The sequence below is a fragment of the Mya arenaria genome, chromosome 2 (assembly GCF_026914265.1).
Source record: "Mya arenaria isolate MELC-2E11 chromosome 2, ASM2691426v1".
NCBI classification, from domain to species: Eukaryota; Metazoa; Mollusca; class Bivalvia; order Myida; family Myidae; genus Mya; species Mya arenaria.
The window spans coordinates 14,159,710-14,180,883 of record NC_069123.1 but is presented as its reverse complement, the minus strand read 5'-3'; the positions used below and the strand labels follow the sequence as shown (position 1 = coordinate 14,180,883).

The 21,174-nt window shown below is 35.4% G+C and overlaps 1 protein-coding gene across 1 annotated transcript; it reads right to left on the bottom strand.

The window, feature by feature from the left end:
• Positions 1–274: 274 nt before the first annotated feature.
• LOC128243145 (DNA-directed RNA polymerase III subunit RPC5-like) lies at positions 275–20,842 on the bottom strand. The gene is made up of 16 exons (XM_052960714.1): positions 20,769–20,842; positions 18,535–18,585; positions 18,143–18,220; positions 15,685–15,886; positions 15,000–15,110; positions 12,166–12,332; positions 11,796–11,920; positions 9,882–9,973; positions 8,232–8,352; positions 7,396–7,477; positions 5,770–5,933; positions 4,750–4,853; positions 3,271–3,743; positions 2,670–2,723; positions 1,406–1,528; positions 275–428 (listed from the first exon to the last, which is right to left on the bottom strand). The coding sequence occupies exons 1-16, from the start codon at positions 20,799–20,801 to the stop codon at positions 369–371; spliced, it is 2,040 nt and encodes a 679-aa protein (XP_052816674.1). The 5' UTR covers positions 20,802–20,842; the 3' UTR covers positions 275–368.
• Positions 20,843–21,174: the final 332 nt, after the last annotated feature.

The following is a 21,174-nucleotide window of genomic DNA, read 5'->3' as shown; positions in this document are numbered from 1 at the left end:
CATCATATCATCATCGATTGACTCATTATTTTTTTCCGAAATGATCCAACTACAATGCATCATTTCTTTTTCATCTAGTATAATTATCTAATCTCAGAAGATTATTTTTGAGTAACCAACATAATTTTAGGCTACAATAGCTGTGCTTGATTTTCAATTTCTTCACACTTCTTGTTTTAATATAAAACAAATTATTACGTATTTACACAGGTAATAAATTATTACATATTTTCACCAATAAAATATGACTCATATAATTATGTGTAAAAAACTCTCATAATTTAACAGTTTATTCGCAAAATGGCATTTACAAAATCAACATGAAATCAATAAAACCACTGCTCTGTATAACAAAGCAGGAATCACAATCAAGGTGTGTCAGCCATGCACTTGACAACCCATGAACCGCTCCTGTTGACGCAGTAGTCCTGAAATATAATGTCATTATTTACCCACTGACTTATTATCACTAAACAACAGATAATCTTTTTATAAATCCTATCCAAGTTTGCTCAATTTCGAAAGCCTTTCATCCCAATATTTCTTTTCCTAAGACATACATTGGGTGGCAAGTACTCAGAAATCTGGGACGCGCAAAAAATGTGAATGTACCATAAAAACTATGCTCTTAAAACAAAAGCATCCTTTATCCATCCATGAGACCCATTTTAGAATTCGGCAGATTTGATGTTTTGTCTGATCTGAGCACCCATTTTAATATAATCAAATTGTATTCCAATTTCAATGTATAGGGGTAACTAGGACTTTGATTTTTAACCTAATGACCTAAAAATGAACTAGAAATCTGTGGAATTTGATGGAAGGTCATTTTTACTCATATTAATATCACCGTTCACTAAATGATCTGTCACTGTTGTATTGCACATTCTGTAATGCTATCCAAACTCTCTTATGGCAGCTATAATAGGAGATCCAGATATGTGATAATGAACATCTGTGCCCAGTAATGTTAAAAGAAAATGCATGGCCTAGCACCAGCCCGCACCAGCTATAATACAAGAAAGTTTGGCTAATGCTCCTAAAATGCTTTATCTAAGCTTGCTTTAGGTGAACATTAGTACCAAGTCAGTTGAATAAAAATCCCCCAAGGTATGAGCAAGTTACAGTCCAGACAGGCCAAAACATGGCGTGGACAACAAGGGCTTCGCAAGACAGGGTAATTCCTGTTTAATCTTGGTTTCCAAAGTGACCCAAAACCCTTCAAAACAGATGCAATGTAAAATCTAAATAACCGGCAATGAACAGACATCAAAGCAAATGATGGCATTGCAGTAAGTTACATGTACATGCAATATACTTTCGTTTCAATTTGATCTCAAGTCAATTACTAAAACTTTTTGATAAAATGAGCAATTAAGAAAAACCTTCACACATTAATACGTACCCTTAAAACAGTTCTCATAACTGATTCAGAAGCTTCAATATTCATGGACTTTACTTTGTTGTTGAAGGTTGACCTTACAAACTTTGGCTTCTGTTGTAGAATGTCTACTATAGCAAGGCGGAGCTGGAAAAAATAATAGTATGGTTATGTAACAATGGCATGAGATTACAGATTTCAGGAATCAGTATGCTATATACAAAAAGGTCTGTGAATCAAATGTGTGGAGTGCCATCTTTTTTTCTAGTAAACGTCACTATGACCTTCACCATGAAAACTGTTGTGACCTGAAATTCAAAGACTCTTCAACAAGTCATTCAAAAGCTTTTGATCTAAAACGAATGTGTGACGCCTGCCAGCAAAGAGACTCCTGAGTCAATAAATTTACAATTATCAGTGTTAGCTTTTGACAATTGATCAGAGTTTGAGTCATAATTATGGAGACCAGCAACTGAAAATAATTCATGGCCAAAAAGTCACGAAAAATACTTTAAACACTATTCAGGGCTATGTGTAAGTAGTTTGATTGCTACTAATATTCAAACTGTATTTTAACATTAATCATTTGTTCTCAACAAACATGTTCCAAAACTGTAAGAATTTTTTCAGGGTTTTCTAATTACGAAAAGATAAAACTGTAGAAAAAAATAAAGTGTTGTTGTTGACTGTTAAACGTGACATTCATGTGACAGGAATCTATTTTCACCTCACACAATAAATTTTACTACATGAGTGTAGTGTGTTTTTTATGGGAATATGTTAGAAAATTCCTGATTTAAAAACTTTTGCTTTAGAATATTATCTTCAATTTGTACCATAAATGATTAGCGGTACTACATGCACTCAAAAGTGACACATTGTACTTTTTCAACTTCTTTCACTCAGTTAAATATCATATAATTTTATAGACTGAAAGTCTCTTAACTCTCAAAAGCATAGGAGTCCAAGCCATTTAGTGCCACATATAAAATGATTTAAAATGACTGGATTGTCTCACTTTTAGTCTGATTGAACGTAAAATGCTTGTCTATTGTTTTTGTCGAAAAAGGGCAAAATTGGACAATTATTAACATCAGAGTTATGCACCTTGCTAAATGCATGTTAAAATTGTGTATCATTTTTTTTTAAGCATCTTAAATAACAATTTTTTTTTGAGCAAGTGCTAGTTTCAACAAAACAGTAAAAACAGGACAACTAAAGTCTGAGTTTTGCGCCTTCTTCAGTAGTATGCATTTGAATATTATATGTTAAATAAACAAAAACTTACTGGTTCTGTGTCGTCCTCTGTCTTGACATGTAAAAAGATAGCTTCATTTTGCCACTGAAAATACAATTAATGTGAAAGCTTTTATTTTCTGTTATCAATAATAAACAAAGACAACACTAAGGCACAGTTGGCTACTCAGACTTAAAATGTGGAAAATCATTTATGAATGAATTGGTAGATAACAGAATCATGAATTTATACAATAACCTTGGCATAAAAATAGGTGCAGCTACATGTACATTGTACAAACTTCTTAAATCTGCGTAAGAAGAATATTGGGCCAGTATTTATAAAACATCTTTAGTTATTTTCTAACTTCAGTCATTTTCTTAATTTAACTTGCTGGTCATACAGTTTAATAACTTAATAATAACTTAAATACTTCATCCTCATTAATTTTATGTAATATATTACAATTATTTTGGTAAAAAACACTTGTACACATTTCTTTAAAATTGAGTATGAAAAACATAGGAATTCGTCTTTAATAGGATATGAGATGACTTCAGTTGAATACAAGCCCAGGTCTTCCCAAAGAAATCACTGTTTATTATGAGAAAAAAAGCTTAAAATTTCAATGAACCTTAATCAGAATACTTACCTTTGATTTGAGAGCTATACCTCCGATGTTTATCACAGTTTGTTCGCAGTCCTTCTCCGTGACTCCCGTAGCAAGTGGGTGCCCTGGTGGACCCTCAGCTAGTTTCACATTTAACAAATGTGTCAATTCACTCATTGATACAACATATCGAGTGAAGAAAAAATCTTTTATAAACTCCTCAAGTGTTGCGTGAAAATCCCTACCCCCTTCCCCACCATTTGCACCATTTATATCAGGTTCTCCGGTTATTTCCATTGTAGCACCATTGAACACACTGTTGTCATTTTTGTTATCACTTTGTTCATGAGTGCGTGATTTTCCCTGATGAGCAAGAATGTTGTCTATGTCGGAGACATCGGTCTCCATATCACTGTGGTCTGATATAGATCGACCACTCAGCGTACGTTTGCGAGTTCTAGATGATGTCCTGCGTCTTCTAGGTTGCTCAGCTAGGGCTTCTGCTGCTGCTAATTCTAAAACCGAAGAAGTCTTTTAGAAAGAGATAAGGTATTCCATTCTAACTATGGATGCAAGCGATAGGAAAAATTAATATTCGAATATTCCGTGATTCTTTCGATTGAATATTCGGTTACCAAAATGCATTTTATAGAAGTTGTAGGTATACTATTATTATTCGCTAAAGTTATAGCTGGAGCATTTTAACCCTACTTTGTTGTAGCCAGTACTTGCAGCGGACCCTGATTTCCCCAAATGAACCTCTTAATTTCCCCGTTTTCAGAAAGAAAAAAAGCAATACATTTTGAACAATCAAAATCGCATAATTTTAATTCCACTGCCTTTGTAAACAATGTGAAATTAAATTGATTCCTGATCAAATGTCATAATGCTTCAATGGAGGGTCTTTCTGTAGGATGAGCAGCCACATTCTGGGATTGACCTCTACTAAATAATCTGGGAGGGCAGACACTAACAGTTTGGACTAACATGGCTTATTGGTAATTTTGAAACAATCTCTGTAAACCATAGGAATGATACTTTAATATGATTGATCAAGGGACATAACAATTTATTTCACTTTATCAAAATAAGGGCAGTGATTCGACTGCCTATGAACAAATAAAAATACCACTACTTACAAATATGTACATACCGGTAGTCATTGTAAACATATCACCTGTAGAAGGCTGTACTGAGTTTCATGTGAATATTCTAAAACAGTTCCCAAGATTTGGTCAGTTTGAAGTTTTTTGTATAATGCCTGTGGCTTCATTGGTGCCAAACCTGAAGCTTTTACATACAAATGATAACAAACATATTCATAGATCACAGACACGGAAACAGATCGAAGGAGCTGCCATTTGCCATAAGTTAATCTATGAAAAACAACCTCCAAGATATGACAAAGTGGAGCAAGGCCGTGTTTCAAATCATGTTTATTAAATATACCTATGACAGACTACCTCCACCAAGTGACCTGATAGAGTGAGGATCAGACTCGTGCCTAGTAATAAAACATACCTCTGATTTTTTTCTCCTGTGCCTCGGAGATGTTGAGCTGTTTGCTGAGGCTTTTATATTTACAGTCCCACAACATCACCTGGCGCTCAATTACCTCCGGAAACCTGGTAACAAATAGTAACTGTTAGATCTGATGAGAAATAATACACTTCAAAATAGGTACTACATTTCCCAAATGTAATTTGAAAACCTTCATGTTTTGGATTATCAAACCTGAGAAAGTCTACTATTTCATAGTATTTTTTTCTACAGGTACATTATTTTATGTACATGTCAATGTTCTACCCAACCAGGGAAGTGATGACCATATAAGGGACTTTAGACAGAGGGTGATATCACATAGGGAGGAATTTAAACAGGTTTTGTGAGACTGCCACCCAGGTAAAAGACAACAATATTTGCAGTTTGTCTAAATTCCTGCGCCAAAAAACCTACTAATCCCAAACACCTAAGCTGGTGCATTATCATAACCAACAAATTGAAAATCATATTTATCAGAGTTATGGGATGAAACAAAACATGTTTTATGATTATGCCATGATAATATTGTTTCAACAAAACATGAACACTGCCAGAAGATACCATGGCTGGTCAGTATTTCTGCGTTGACCATTCCTCACTCAACCTCAGTCAAAGGGCATACCCTAACACTTACAAAGCCAGAGTCATAGCACATGCTACATATACTGCCAAAATCAACAGTTTACCATGACACCAAGCACTGCATCAACACAAGAAATATGGCAAAACAAAAACAGTCAAAACCAGTTGGCTCGATATTCCAGGGACCAGCCAAAATACTTTGAGCATCGCAAATACCGAGCCAAGGGGGAATGCTTACAAAGAATAACAACAAATTAGTCCTTAACACCAAGTTTGAACCAACAAGGAAATCCAGCCAAGCGATATCAAGCCAACTGATTTTGACTGTATCTTTAATAAATGCACAATCTTACCATAACATTAGTATCACATTTTTAAATTGGTGTCTTTTCAACTTAATTTACTTGTTTCTCCTACCTATCCGTAAACTCATAGTCATGTGGGAAGATAAACTCCCAGCCCTGATTGAAGCGTATATGTGACATCTGTTCAAGAATGTCTTTAACGTCTTCACTGGGTAGTTTCACTATTGCAGCAATCTCCTTTCTCGTCACAAAACGGGACTGCGTGAATCGCCACATCTGGTAAGGCAATAGAAAAAAGTAAATTTAAATCTACGTGTATAAAGGTTGGAAAAATGTCTTGAACAATTTTGGTTGGCAGTTTAACTATGGAAGCCTTTCGCTGTAGGCAACAGACTGGGGAGGGGGACGCCACAACAAAGGTAATTGAAATTTTGAAATCTATGTAGCCATTAGATATCTGCATGCAAGGAACAATTTTACTCTGAGAATAACAATGTATATGTCAGACTAATTCTACGAGATACTTCATACAAGAATCTTTATTTAAAGTAAGGTATTGTATAATATTATGATAACAAGGAACATTAGCTCAATAAGCTATGTAACCCGACATGAAAAGCAAACATACATAACATATTGAAACAATAATGAGCAGGTGACCTTGAAATACTGTGAAATCATTAATGTTCGTGGGCATGAAATTTCGTGGTTTGCCGAAAAGAAACAATTTCGTGGGTACTTGAATTCGTGGATTTTCATTTGAAAAAAAAATCGAAGATGCGATCGTCCTAGATCATCTGCATAATATCCACGCACTGGCCCGTGATTTCCGTCTTCTAAGTCACTCGGTTTATGACACTCGCTAATGTGGTACGATATGCCAATTAGTGCATATACCCATGTCACTTATCGATTTAATTGGGAATAAAGGTAATAAAAGAAGATTTTTGCAAACTGTGAAAACACCGAAAAGGTGCGTATATTATCACGTTCGGTGCTTAGTAACCTTCAATGTACTAGTAATCGATTAATTATTTCATTAAATAAAAAAATCGAGTATGGACACTCATCACGGACATCTTGTAAACTTGGAGATTTTCATTAACAGCACACTTTTAACCACGTGTTTATAACTGTCATTTGCTGCATAAAACACATTAAATTGATTTGGTTCATTATTTGTTAAAGGCAGTTATAATATATTAACAGAATAATGATCGTAAGTTATACAGTGAGACAGGTTTTAACACTGTATACTGCGACCTCTGTTAAGAATATACTAGAGTATGTACGTAACAAGGCAATTGAAAAAGTGAATAAAGGGTTTATATTTCGTGGGATCTTGAATTCGTCGATCACCCAACCCACGAAAACCACGAACATTAATGCCCCACGAACATTAATGATTTCACAGTAGAAGCATATAGTTTTAAATCGATACAATATTCAAACAAGTTTTCACGAAGGCGTTTTTTATTATATCCATGCATACAATTACAAAAAGCTAGATGGATTAGAGCTATGAATATAATGATAACATCAACTGGATTTCCGGTTCCAGTGAAGAAGTAGGACTGGCATATGACATTATATAAAAGATTACAAAATCTTGTTTGGTATATATATCTTAGGATCTGAACACCATTAGGGCAGACTTAATCTACCTTTAAATAGTGATATCTTTGAAATGTCATTCTTAACTTTCTCAGAATAATTCAATTCAAACAATAAATCATACCACAAAGTCTCGGCCCCTGCAGAGAAGATCTGATGATATTCCACTGTTTGGACTGCAGCCATCTTTGGGATAAAGCACCTCACTGTAAAATACAGATGTTACAATAAATACTTGCAGAAATAAAGCAAACTATTTGAAAAATTAAGCTATCACAGAGGTGATGAATACCACCATACGGCATCTGGACAAAAAATTGGTCAAAATGCTTGATAGCTTTACCTCCTCCTGTGTACAGGTTGGGGGCATGATGGTGAACAAGTGTGCAAACTTTCAAAGCCATATGTCAATGGACTTTGTTAATATATGAGGTGGTACGCAAACTTTAACATAAGTGGTTATGCCGACGCCCGGGTGACTAGGATAGGGCAAAAAAAAAAAAAAAATGGTTTGTTTAGGGTAACCTTCCCAAAATTTCTAGGTAGGGTAGGTAGGGATTTTTTTGATTTTTTTTTTTTTTTCAAAATCTGTCTTAAGTTCAGAGTGTCTTCATGCACATGGCAGTCTTTCCTACAATACTGTCATTGCCTGACTTTGTTTTATCATATAAACAATAATTCTGATAAAAATCTGCATTTATCCGCCCTTCGTAACTCTCTATTCGCTAACAAATATTTTTTTTGCTCAGAAACGGAAAAAAAAAGTTAGGGTTGGTGCATTTTTATAGGTAGGGTCGGGTTACCCGAAACCGACATTTTTTTTTTAGGCCTAGCTCTCCTTATTCTTCGAATAGTCGAGCTAAAAATGATTTATTAAAGCTGTCTTTATGGCTCCTTCCCATAGATTGTTGGCATGCCTATGATGACACTATGGCCATCACAATACACACATTAACAAACCTTTTAACAACCCAGCAACCCTGCACCATTACAGCCACAATCTGTAGAGCCCTTAATGTGGCCTGCTGGTCCGTACCCTGGGGCAGTAGGTGCAGTAACTGGTTGAACCGGATCACCTTAGCTGGAATAAATGAGAATGGCATTCATGCATAGAATCTTTAATAAGTATGCTTGTAATGTACCAGTAGATTATTCACAGAAGTTTCCCATTCAGTTTAAACATCCATTGACCAATGCCCTATAGGGAAACTATGTGCATTTAATATACCTAGAAATGTGTCCATAGGAAATCAATGCCCCCATATGCCACATTTGTCATAAAAGCAAGGGCCATTATTTCTTTCATCCTCCATTAATGCGCATCAAAATTATGAGTTCCACAACTTAATAAAATCAAATACCTTCCTGAAAGATTGTGACACAGGTTTAAACTAGAAATGTGTCCATAGGACACGGATGCCCCCACTTCGGTTTTTTGTCACAGAAAATAAGCCATAATGATTTTTGAAGTATTTTTGGCAAAAAAGGGCCGTAACTCCTAAATGACTAAAACGATTTCCATGACTATCGAACTTGATCAAGATATTATGGTCACAAACATGTGTTTAAAGTTTGGTGAGGATTGGACAAACAGTTTTCAAGAACTAGATCGGAAACAATCTTCGGGACGTATTTTTCAAGTCTTTTTTTGCAAATAAAGGGCCGTAACTCCTAAATGACAAAAGCGATTTCCATGGCTATCGAACTTGATCAAGATATTATGGTCACAATCATGTATGTAAAGTTTGGTGAGGATTGGACACATACTTTTCAAGAATTAGATTGGAAACATATATTTTTGAAGTATTTTTGGCAAAAAAGGGCCGTAACTCCTAAATGACTAAAGCGATTTCCATGACTATCGAACTTGATCAAGATATTATGGTCACAAACATGTGTTTAAAGTTTGGTGAGGATTGGACAAACGGTTTTCAAGAATTAGATCGGAAACAATCTTCGGGACGTACGTACGTACGTACGGACAGACGTACGTACGGACAAGGGCAACCCTATATGCCGCCACTTTGTGGGGGCATAAAAAGCTTATAGCTTATTCAAAGGTTATATCTTGGGATATGCTATATGAAGCAGCTTATGAAATGCCAGATGCACAACTCCAGCATCCCATTTACAAAACACAAAGCTTTCATTAATCTTGGTAATATAATTTTGGAGTCTACAAATGCCAATTTTTGCTAATTCAAAGAATATCACTCTGGTTTTACACACTGCAATAAGAAACATCAGGTGCACAACTTCATCACCCCATTAAGATTCCCCTCAAGTTTCCTGACTCTAGGTAATATAGTTCTTGAGTTTTGAGCGACACAAGTTCGCATTATACTGACGGAAAGAGGCACGAATGCATGGAAGGACAAGAGCAAATACATATGCCCCCCCCCCATAATGTCACAGGTGTACCACTTCCAATCATGACCAACAACATTGTTGATTAAACATGATTTGTATAGAATAATTACATTAAAAACATCAATACTGTTTTTTTTAATACGAATGTATAGAAGTGTGATGCAGATGTTTTATGATAAATTTACTAATTGCATTTCGTTTGTTGTTTTTTTCCTTCTTTGAAAACAGTCAGAAACCTACCATTTGTTAGAAGTGCCTTGACCTGGTCAGCTAGAGGCATGGATTTCAGTTGAGTCAGGGACAAAACATTGCTGGGCATTGCAGGCTTCTCACTGAAATTATTATAATATAATATTATTAATAAGGTGATTTCATTTTGGCCCAGTTATCTGTCCCAGGTCAGCTATATTGGCCTGAGCACGACATTTTGCTTAAAAGCATTCTAATACCTTATTAAGTTATTATTGAAGCTAATATCCCTTTTTCATTCATAGTTTCTACTTTTCTAGACTGGACTTTGCTGTCACAGTTTAACATGCATCCTTTATAGTGACATTGCACAGACTTATGAATAAATCTGATTGCACTGTACATTTTAAGGAAGCATATCTTTTCATGAATATTTCATAATTCCTTTGCCGAAAGTTCAAAATATTTTTCACCTTCCTCGTCCATTTTGACTGTTTCCAAAAAAATAATTGTCATAAAATCCATCAACAAGTTAAATACAACTGTAATATTGTGGTTGAAGTATTTAATAGGCTTGTTATTCCAAATATGTTATATAAAACAAGGCACACAATTTTCAAACCAGTGGGTATAAACCAGAAAACAAAATGGCTGCCTTTAAAATAAATTACAGCATTCTCCTATTAGGGCGAGTTTCAACAGCCAATGAAAATGGTCCATTCCTTTAATCCTGTATTTAGCAAGTTTAGTAACAGATCAAAAGGCATACACTTGTATTGGCCAACTTTGGTCGATATTGGGGGAGTTATGGCATAAATGGTCATCAATTGTCGAGTATTAGTACTACAACCGTCCTGGTATTGTGTCAAAAACTTAATAGTTTATTAATAACATTCCTTTACAGCTGTTCCATTTCAACATGCAGCCCACCCTAGGAAGGAAATTTCAAATTGGACCATCTTGCTTTGGAATGTATTTAAACTTGTTGTGGCAAATAACACGAACATCCTGCTATATAATTTTCATTTTTTCCTTTCAGGTGTGTGTTGTTTGTGTAAATTAAACAGCCATTATCTGTGCAATTGAGGACAAGTTCAAATTTTGTTTTTTCACGAGTAAGACACTTGTTACCAAGAATGTAAGGATACCTATTTAGAAATTCAAATAAAACAGGATGTATTTAGCCTTAATGCGTATCTCGAGATCGTTCCCTTGCTTTAGATTAACACAAGTCTATATGTATGTAACATGGTTCTGTTACATAAACATCTTGAAATAGTCCCCTAGCACAATGCCTTCATATCTGCTCTGAGTTCAGTTAAGAATAACAGCTGCTCACTTTATTGTAGCATTAATTAGTTGATTCTCCTGAGACATAAGAATCTTGAGTTAGTTCCCTAGCATTACGCTAACACTCACCTATGTATCTGGTTCTCCTGTGATATAAACATCTTGAGATAGTCCCCTAGCATTACGCTAACACTCACCTATGTATCTGGTTCTCCTGTGATATAAACATATTGAGATAGTCCCCTAGCATTACGCTATAACACTCACCTATGTATCTGGTTCTCCAGTGATATAAACATATTGAGATAGTCCCCTAGCATTACGCTAACACTCACCTATGTATCTGGTTTTCCTGTGATGTAAACATCTTGAGATAGTCCCCTAGCATTACGCTAACACTCACCTATGTATCTGGTTCTCCTGTGATATAAACATATTGAGATAGTCCCCTAGCATTACGCTAACACTCACCTATGTATCTGGTTCTCCTGTGATGTAAACATCTTGAGATAGTCCCCTAGCATAACGCTAACATTCACCTATGTATCTGGTTCTCCTGTGACATAAACATCTTGAGATAGTCCCTTAGCATTACGCTAACACTCACCTATGTATCTGGCTCTCCTGTGGTATAAACATCTTGAGATAGTCCCCTAGCATTACGCTAACACTCACCTATGTATCTGGTTCTCCTGTGACATAAGCATCTTGAGATAGTCCCCAGCCTCCACATGGAATTCTGTACTTGGCTCCTTCGCATCAACATACAACTGCTGTAGATCGCGATCAGATGTCTGGCTCTGCAAAAGAGAGGAATGCAAAAAATGAGTTCCATCATTGCCAACACTAACCTGTTATTCTTCAGTCAAAAGGGGCATAACTCAACAATTATCAAAATCAGATTCATGGGTCTTGCTGTAAACGGGAGTATATTCTAAACCTGTGAACCAAGATTAATGTTTTGTCTTTGTTTGCCTTCTTAACTTCCAAGGACTAAATTTTGTATGTTTTAGTACTTCAAACTTCCTTTGACCCAGTCCCTTACATAAGTGTTATGGTATTCCAGTGGAATCCATTGTTCCTCATCCTGCATCTTCTGTTTATGTGAGAATGATGCCAGCCTGCGGGCCTTGGCAGCGTCAGATTCAGGGCGGGAAAATTTTACAGTCACCGCACGAACCTCTTCCTCTGCCTCATCTTGGGAGGAATCTCCTGAAACACGGAGACAAAAAACATGCTGAGTCCCTGACACCATTTCAAGCCAGGAAGTTCTCTTATGAACATCCTACATGCATCCCTGGGACCCCAAGATTGCATAAACTTTCTCTGAGTGCAAAGTGAATACTGGGACCTCATATAAGTACCAGTTACCCTCAGTTTGTGGCTTAAAACACCACTAGCTAGAAATGTTTTTATGAAAACCCCTGGTATGTCTGAGCACTTCCAATAGCCAAAATCAAGTTAATTGACAACAAAAAATTGTAACAGTCTTGGTACATGTAAGTATGGTATATTTTCAAGATTCAAGAGATGTAGATTGTATAGAGATTGCTTTCCAAGTTCTAGAGATATACTCTTACATTACCTAGCCTGTTCTAGAGAAACAGATGAACATTGCCTACCCAGTTCTAGAGACACACTTGAACATTGCCTACCTTGTTCTAGAGAAACACTAACATTACCTAGCCTGTTCTAGAGAAACAGATTAACATTGCCTACCCTGTTCTAGAGAAACACTAACATTACCTAGCCTGTTCTAGAGAAACACTAACATTACCTAGCCTGTTCTAGAGAAACAGATGAACATTGCCTACCCAGTTCTAGAGAAACAGATGAACATTGCCTACCCTGTTCTAGAGAAACAGATGAACATTGCCTACCCTGTTCTAGAGAAACAGATGAACATTGCCTACCCAGTTCTAGAGAAACAGATGAACATTGCCTACCCTGTTCTAGAGAAACAGATGAACATTGCCTACCCAGTTCTAGAGAAACACTTGAACATTGCCTACCTTGTTCTAGAGAAACACTAACATTACCTAGCCTGTTCTAGAGAAACAGATGAACATTGCCTACCCTGTTCTAGAGAAACACTAACATTACCTAGCCTGTTCTAGAGAAACACTAACATTACCTAGCCTGTTCTAGAGAAACAGATGAACATTACCTAGCCTGTTCTAGAGAAACACTTGAACATTGCCTACCCTGTTCTAGAGAAACACTAACATTACATAGCCTGTTCTGGAAAAACACTAACATTACCTACCCTGTTCTGATGAAACACTAACATTACCTACCCTGTTCTAGAGAAACACTAGAGTATTGCCTACACTGTTCTAGAGAAACACTGGAGTATTGCCTACCCTGTTTCAGAGCAGTTTGTTCCCAGTTTCCCAACCGCTAATTTTCACACTTAAAAATTATCCCCAATTACCTCTTCGCACCTCAAACTTACCTGTATTTTCTATACTGTTCAACAAAAGAATAAACTACACACAAAAACACAAAAAACAGTATACTGGCAGAATATTATTTCAGTGTAATTTATTACGGATATCTTGTTTCACTCTGTTTGAAATGCGTACTTATTGTGGAATATAACTATAAAGTTGTCATTTGTTTGCAATGCATATATCTATAAAAACAAAACAATTTCTTTGATTGTGTATGGACAATATACAAACTGTCAAAAATAATAATTAAACTGTTTGTTAATTATTCTGGAAACAATACTGATGAGTCTTTATTAATGCAATTAAGACATTCCTGGTATCTAGTCTATACAGACAGCGGTCGAAGACTAGACCAGTGCTGCCAAAGACTAGAGCGGATGTCACTTTAACAGGGAAGTGGACAGGGACACTAGCCAGATAGCAATTCCTCAGCGCAAACGACGGTGATATTGAGTGAATGCTGATATTTGCCACCGTTGAGAATCTGACCTAACTGTCTGCAGACCTGGTATCTGTGCCAGTGTCTCGGTTTAAGGAATATGTAACAGAGCAGTGGCTAGAAGGGGAAAGTCGAGCCTAGAACCACTACGACAATGAAGGACCACCCACTACAAATTATGTTGAGGATTGGCAACATATCATTAATAACCAAGTGCGCCACTGCCACCCTAATGTATACAGTCTGATAGATATTGTCCAGAAAGAGCAGGCTGCTAACGAGGCCAAGATATTTCAGCACACCAATGGTGGAAAGCAGCGGCCGAGGAAGCGGGTTTACGGTGAGCTTGAGCAAAGGTTCATCCGGCATTAGCACAAGCTGCACACTGGCCATATGGATATAATAACATATGTTGATGCTGCTGCCCATTTAGTTAAACTGAAGTAAATGTGTGTGGATAGGTAGCATAAAAGTGTTGTATAATGCGTTAATGTATGTTTTCATTTCAATCAATACATACATTACAAATATTTGAATATGTGATATTTATTTAAACTGTTAAAATGTGTTATTAAAGATATAGTTATATCTATAGTGTGCCTTAGTGTGCTATGTAATTATATATTCATAATTTAATACCAATTCTTATGTTTTTCCATATATCCATCATATTCTTGCATTTTTAAAATCAGCTCTATATTTGTGTTATTTTATGAAATTTAAGAACAACTTTCTCAAAACTAAACACGCAACTTTTCAGCACAGTATAGGAATTTTCACCAATTATCACCCCTTAACTCTATTGTTACAACACATAATACCTCTCCCCAACCCCAACCTCAATTTTTATACAAAAAATTAGCGGTTGGGAAAGTGGGACCACACCTTCAGAGCTACACACTAACATTGCATACCCTATTCCAGAGATACACAATTACATTACTGTTTGCCTATCCTGTTCTAGAGATACACATGAACATTGCCTACCGTTTTCTTGTGCAGCTAGTTTTGCGTCCACTCTGCTGTCTGACTTATCGAGGTAGCTGAAACTGGGTCGCATCTGTACTTGGGTATGTATGGGGCTGAGGTATAACTCGCCTAAAAGAAATAGAGAGCCTTTATGTTTTTCATTCATTTAACTTTTTATATGAAATCAGTAGGCTGGGATAATTTGGTAACCTTCTATCAAACTTGCTAGTTCCATCAAGAAAAAAGAGGAAATATAGTCATAGCAGGTAACTATTAAATACAATGCAAAAGCGAACTCAAATAAGCATGATTGTGCATACTGCTTATGACACTTTCAATTGATACAATTTAAAAGGCCATGTTTAATTCCTAGAACAACAACTAATATGGCTCCAAAATGATGTCCCAAAGCATTATTAACCAGCCATATGGTTAAAAATAACAGAGCCACTTATGTCACTGAACACTTATAATGGGGTTACTCAGTGCCTCTTACGTCATTGAAAATATAAATATAACAAACATTTTAAAATTAAAATAATTGCCAAAATTTGAAAATGGTCGCCACTTTTGTGATTTTGTACCATGTAGCACCAATGGCCATCTCTGATAAACACACATACACCACACAATGAGCTAAATGAATTCTTTATTCTTGAAAAACAAATCCTTATTTTTTTCGATTTCATTTCAAATTTCTTACCAGACTTGTAATAACCCACTGCATATCTGCCAGTCTGGACTCCCGCCGGATGGGAAGACAGGACCTGTTTATCCATTCTGTTGCTGCCGTAGAAAGACGCCCCTTGCTCTGGGTCACGTCCATCTACATTCAAAGCAAACTGCTCGCCCTTACTCTTGGAATAATGTTTGCTGCCTGTGTTTAGAGCTACTTCTAGCTCTAACTGTGAAGAAACAATAAGGAATCAGAATCAGAATTTATTTGGACTTAATCACATGAAATAATGAAGTATTATGAAAGTTGATAGAAAAAAAGGTTATCTTAACTTTATGTCGAAACAATATTATATTATTACATCAATCTACATTTATATCATCATCATCACATCATCATCATCATCATCATCATCATCATCACCACCATCATCACCATCATCACCATCATCATCTAATTTATAGAAGGCTTGCTAATTAACATACCCAATATCTTAAAAGAGCACAATAAAGGTTGATGCAGGGTTCGAATTTCACTTTGAGGAGCACTCGCAAAATTTTGCGAGTGCTTTTTGAGGCAACTCGCAAAATGAAAAATCAACTTGCAATTTTATTATTTGCTTTATTCCCTCATAATATTGTCTAATTTAAGTAGAAATTTACACCTAAAGACATATTATGAATATTAAAACGTATCAATCTTGAGTTACTCAACTACTTGAACTTGTTGATGGCTTTTTCTTTTTGGGGAGTACGGAAAGACTCATCAGATGCTAGCCGCTTTTTTATTACAAAGCTGTCCAATAATTTGACATTGTTCACTTTGTATATTAACCCTTGCCATTGGGTAATATCCATTCGGCAAGCACGGTACAGATTTCATTTAGTCTATAAGTATTAAAAGCAATAACATTATAAAATTAAAATAAATGAAAGAAACAGTAAAATTAATCTAGCGAGAATGCTCTGGACCATGAAATATATCGATCGACAAAGTCTATTCACTTTGGCATTTGGGCGGAAATATATCAAAGGTTGATGGGGTTTACATATAGTGCGCGAACGCGCTTAATTTAGCCAATGATTAAGCTAGGTGATTACGTCATTTGAATTCACTTTGTATTATGCACACCTCGGAAAGATTCGAGATGAAACTCGGCCTTTTCCGTATTTGTTCTATTTTTGAAAACTTACTAGAGCTTGACTCCGTACTGTCATTTTTTATACTGGTAGTGTAAACATGCCACTTATAGGGTGTTTACACTCGACTACGCAGCGGAGTTGATTTCATATTTATCTACTTTCCTTTTAACATTTTGTGGTCTAGAAAAAGCCACTCGCAGAATTTTGCGAGCATGAATAAAAGTTACTCGCAATTTGCAAATGTCGCTCGCATTTTGCGAGTATGCGAGCCTAAATTCGAACCCTGCTGATGTTAAAAAGTGCTTCAATATCATCATCATCATCAGCATCTAATTTGTAGAAGACTTGCTAATTAACATACCCAATATCTTGAAAGAGCACAATAAAGATTGATGTAAAAAAATTATTCTGTAAGTTTTTACTATTCTAATAATGCATGTTTCACTCATTTAACTTTAATGTTTAAAACCCCAAAAAGCGTATTATGTGTGTACAGACAGTCTTTGCCTTAATTGTTTTCAGCATTTGTCCTTTCAGGCAAGTAATTGAAGAAAACCACTTGCCCAAAAACAGTTTTACTTGCCCAAAATAACCATTTCATGCGTAAATATACAAAAGCCAATATTTCAATATAATAATAATATTCAATCAGGATTTATGAATTGTTGCTGAAGAAATTATGAAAACAGAGGGATCTAAATTTAGGAAAAATGCACTTGCCCCTCCACCTGGGAATTTTGACTTGTATGAAACAGTATTTACTTGTCCCGGGCTTCGGGCATCCCAGTTACAACAAAGACAGTACATATAAAAAATATAAGCCTTTATGAATGTTTTTCTTTAATTAAAAGCTTCCTTGCCAAAAACTCCTAGTTAAAGCAGCGCAAAAATATTGCTTATATTTTATTTGTACACAAACCATATGTTTTTGTTTTGTTTTGATCATTAAAGTCAAATGATTTAATCAAGATTATGCGCTAAATAGATATTCTTTTGCATCAACCTAAATTTACTTTAACAAGGACACTATTATTCACTGACAGATGGTAATCATATCTACTACATAACTGTATTTATCATTTATATAAACAAATAGCACTGCACAGGAAAAGAAACTCCTGTCTACGGTATTTGGTTCCCCCAGCAGCTCAACAAGCCCTTTTTAGCGACATAACTTAACAATTATTAAGCCAGTATTATGGGCTATACATGTTCCATGTGAATATATTGGATGAGTTTTTTAAAATATGGCTCAGATAAATATTTTTCATGCCAACAACAGGACAATTATAGTACCTCAAATTATTTTTTTTAAACAGATGGGCTTAAAAGTATAAGCAAACCTTGTTTTGTGTGGGCTTAACTTTGCCGGACAGTAGTTCCACATTGTCATAGGTCATATAACTTGGCCGAACAGGGTACTGAAATTCACAAAACAGTTGACACTCAATTAGGAAAATTTAATTGTAATAAAAGTGTTTAAAGAGGAATTTTCTCTCAATCGAACTGTTAGGCAATTGTAACAGGAATGAAGTTTTATCCCATTACTTCAAATATTTCTTATGTCAGCTATGCGTTCAAATCTTATAACATGAAAGAAAATTTCTTGCTCCAGAAGTTGGATATATATACGAGGTGCCAACATTTGTTTTCTTTTTTGAAAAAATATTTGTTTATGTGTTCATCTAATGATGATTCCAATGTGTACAGAAAGTTTATAATAAAAGCCACTTACCTGTAGTATATACAAGTTCTTTGAAAGATTCTTTGTTAAATACACATTGATCTGAAACAGAAGCAAAAAGCAATATCTTAATATGACTTTCTTTCCTTATTATGCATAAAGATATATCAAAAAGTTCTGAAACAAACTTTTACAAAACCAATATCGCATCAAAAGGGTGCGATTGGTCTATGATTTCGCAATGACCCAAAACATCCTGAATTCAAGCCCAACTAGGTGCAAGTTCTCTATACATTTCTCCATATATTTCTTTGTTATTTCCATACATTCAGAACCTGCACAAAAAGGTGAGGAATCAACGCATTTAAGTATAGCCATATCAACACATTTTAGTTATAATAGCATCTATTTTGGGTATTTGAATAATAAAAATAATATTAATAATAATAATAATTATGCAAAAGTAGGCCAAAATGGTAACTGGGCCAAAAAGAACCAATGGGCCTAGTAGATCCTGATTCCATAAAAAGGACACCCGTTCTGGTTTCTACACTGCTGTACTCATAAGCTGTCAAACATTACAAGCCGTGACTGCCTCCAAAGGATTCTTTTTGTCTGATAATTCAGTTAGTATAACTCGAACAAGAAATATGAGCTCTTATTAACCTGTGTAGTGCCAAAAGTATTTACTGTTCTTAGATCTAATGTGGACATGTTGTTAGGAACCCTTTATCATTTCTGAGCGATATCCAATATTAATTCAGTGTCTTTTTTCTGTTAAATTTGGGCCGAAGTTCGAAGTTCAAATGCAAAAACTTTCTTCCCCAAATATAAAACTACAATTCCCTATTTTCTTTAAAAAATTATTGGAATTCCCAATTTTAGTCAAAATGAAACATTTTTTCCCAATAAGAAAGCCCTAATAGATTAAAGATTGGAAGTTACTTTCTATGGAAAGCTGAGCATTTTAGTGTTTGACTGAGATTTGACAAAGAGATTGCATAATGAACATGGTCAGTCTGGCAATTATATGGAAATACAGGGGAAAGTCAACTTCCTTTACAAAATTATAGAATAAAAGTTTAAAAATATAATTCTTTAGTTATTGCCAGTTATAGTTCAACCATCATTATAAATAAGCATCGGGATATTTATTTTTTGGGGAGAGGGGGCATGGTCATCTGGGTGTAGCAAAACAACGCACCCTGCCCCTATGGTCTAGTCGGAAGATCTAGGGCTGGGATCAAACAAAGGACAGCTACACTAAACCTAGTCTAAAATAATAGACGTGTTATACAGGATTCTTCCAATCCCTAACGTCTAAACGGGAATGTGCAAAAAACGGGGGGTGTTTTAAAAATATTGAAATTGTTTTAAGTGAAGTATTTTATGGTTGAAATTGATCATAAAGAGTTATATTCATATTTTACCATGTAAGTGAAATGTTATTTTGCACTAAACAAGCATTTAATGCATTAAAACAAGTTGTTTACCTTTCCAATAAAACGAAAGTTGACTGACACAGAAAACAATTATGCGAAGGGGAACAGCTCGATACAATCGTAATAACTCGGCCTCCTCCGACAAAGCTTCGAGATAGACCTCGTTATACAATCGTAACAACTCGGCCATGGCCGAAATGTTTCGAGCGATTTAAAACTGTGCCCTGAAGCCTTGCAGGTGCCCTTCATGTATATATCGTTATGTTTTGACAGAATGAAATGAAAAATGCCGTCAAACTCATAATTATAAGTTGGATATTTATTTTTTGTGTACGGAACTAATATAAAATAACATTATCTGGTAATATTTCTTGCTTTTATGATATTTTATAGACTCTATATGCTTTAACCCGGAATCCTGATCGGAACAACTACCCACTTTTGATACTAAACAATTTGTACGTGAAGGATTTGCCATATCAAAAATCTAAAAAAAATCTGCCAACGTACAATTATTTGGACTACACTAAACCACTCTGCTATTGACATGGATTATTCTTCAGTTAAAAACCTGCTGTAATTTTTTGTCAATGATCGCCTTTTACAATTACGGAAAAAAGCATACAATATTGAAGAACCTTGCACATAATGTTTTTTCCAAATAATCGGTTAATTTCCTGATGCAAGGCATGGAAATCATGAACAGATCATGAAAATACCGGAACCCGTTAAGTGACATTTACATTACTCTCAGTGTGGAATCAGAATACATAAATGTTCTATTCAAAACCGTATTCAACAATTATTATGACCTAAATAACTTACTGGACGAATAATAATTACCTCTTTCTCGACTGGATCATCTTGGGCCTCCATTTTGTGTGCTCGATTGTAAAAAAATGCAGCAGACAACAGTTTCTTTACAAAATAAAATGTGACCACTAGGGTTGTGCTCGTTACAATATTTCGGCAAGGGCTGGCAGCAAATATTAGTCCTTCATCTGATATTCAATCCATCCGTAAAACTGTGCGTGGTTCATCCGTTAATAATTGTGTATCTTTATGTGACGATAGAGTTTTGTTATCCAGAGTAACAGAGGTCAGCACGTGTATTTCCGAGAAACTTAAAGGTGCAATGAGCATGCATTAGTGTGTATGGCACATAGGATCAGTAATGATATAATATTTAATAATTTATACCAAATAATTCAATTTTATTTGATATGAGTAACATGCTAATCAGGTCACT

What these genes read in the sequence shown, in the direction of transcription:
- LOC128243145 (XM_052960714.1), bottom strand. Translation starts at nt 20,801, where the DNA reads ATGGAGGCCCAAGATGATCCAGTCGAGAAAGAG. An exon ending in ATGATCCAGTCGAGAAAGAG is followed by an intron (nt 18,586 to 20,768) that starts GTAATTATTATT and finishes CTTCTGTTTCAG; the next exon opens with ATCAATGTGTATTTAACAAA. An exon ending in CAGGAGAACCAGATACATAG is followed by an intron (nt 9,974 to 11,795) that starts GTGAGTGTTAGC and finishes TAATAATTTCAG; the next exon opens with TGAGAAGCCTGCAATGCCCA.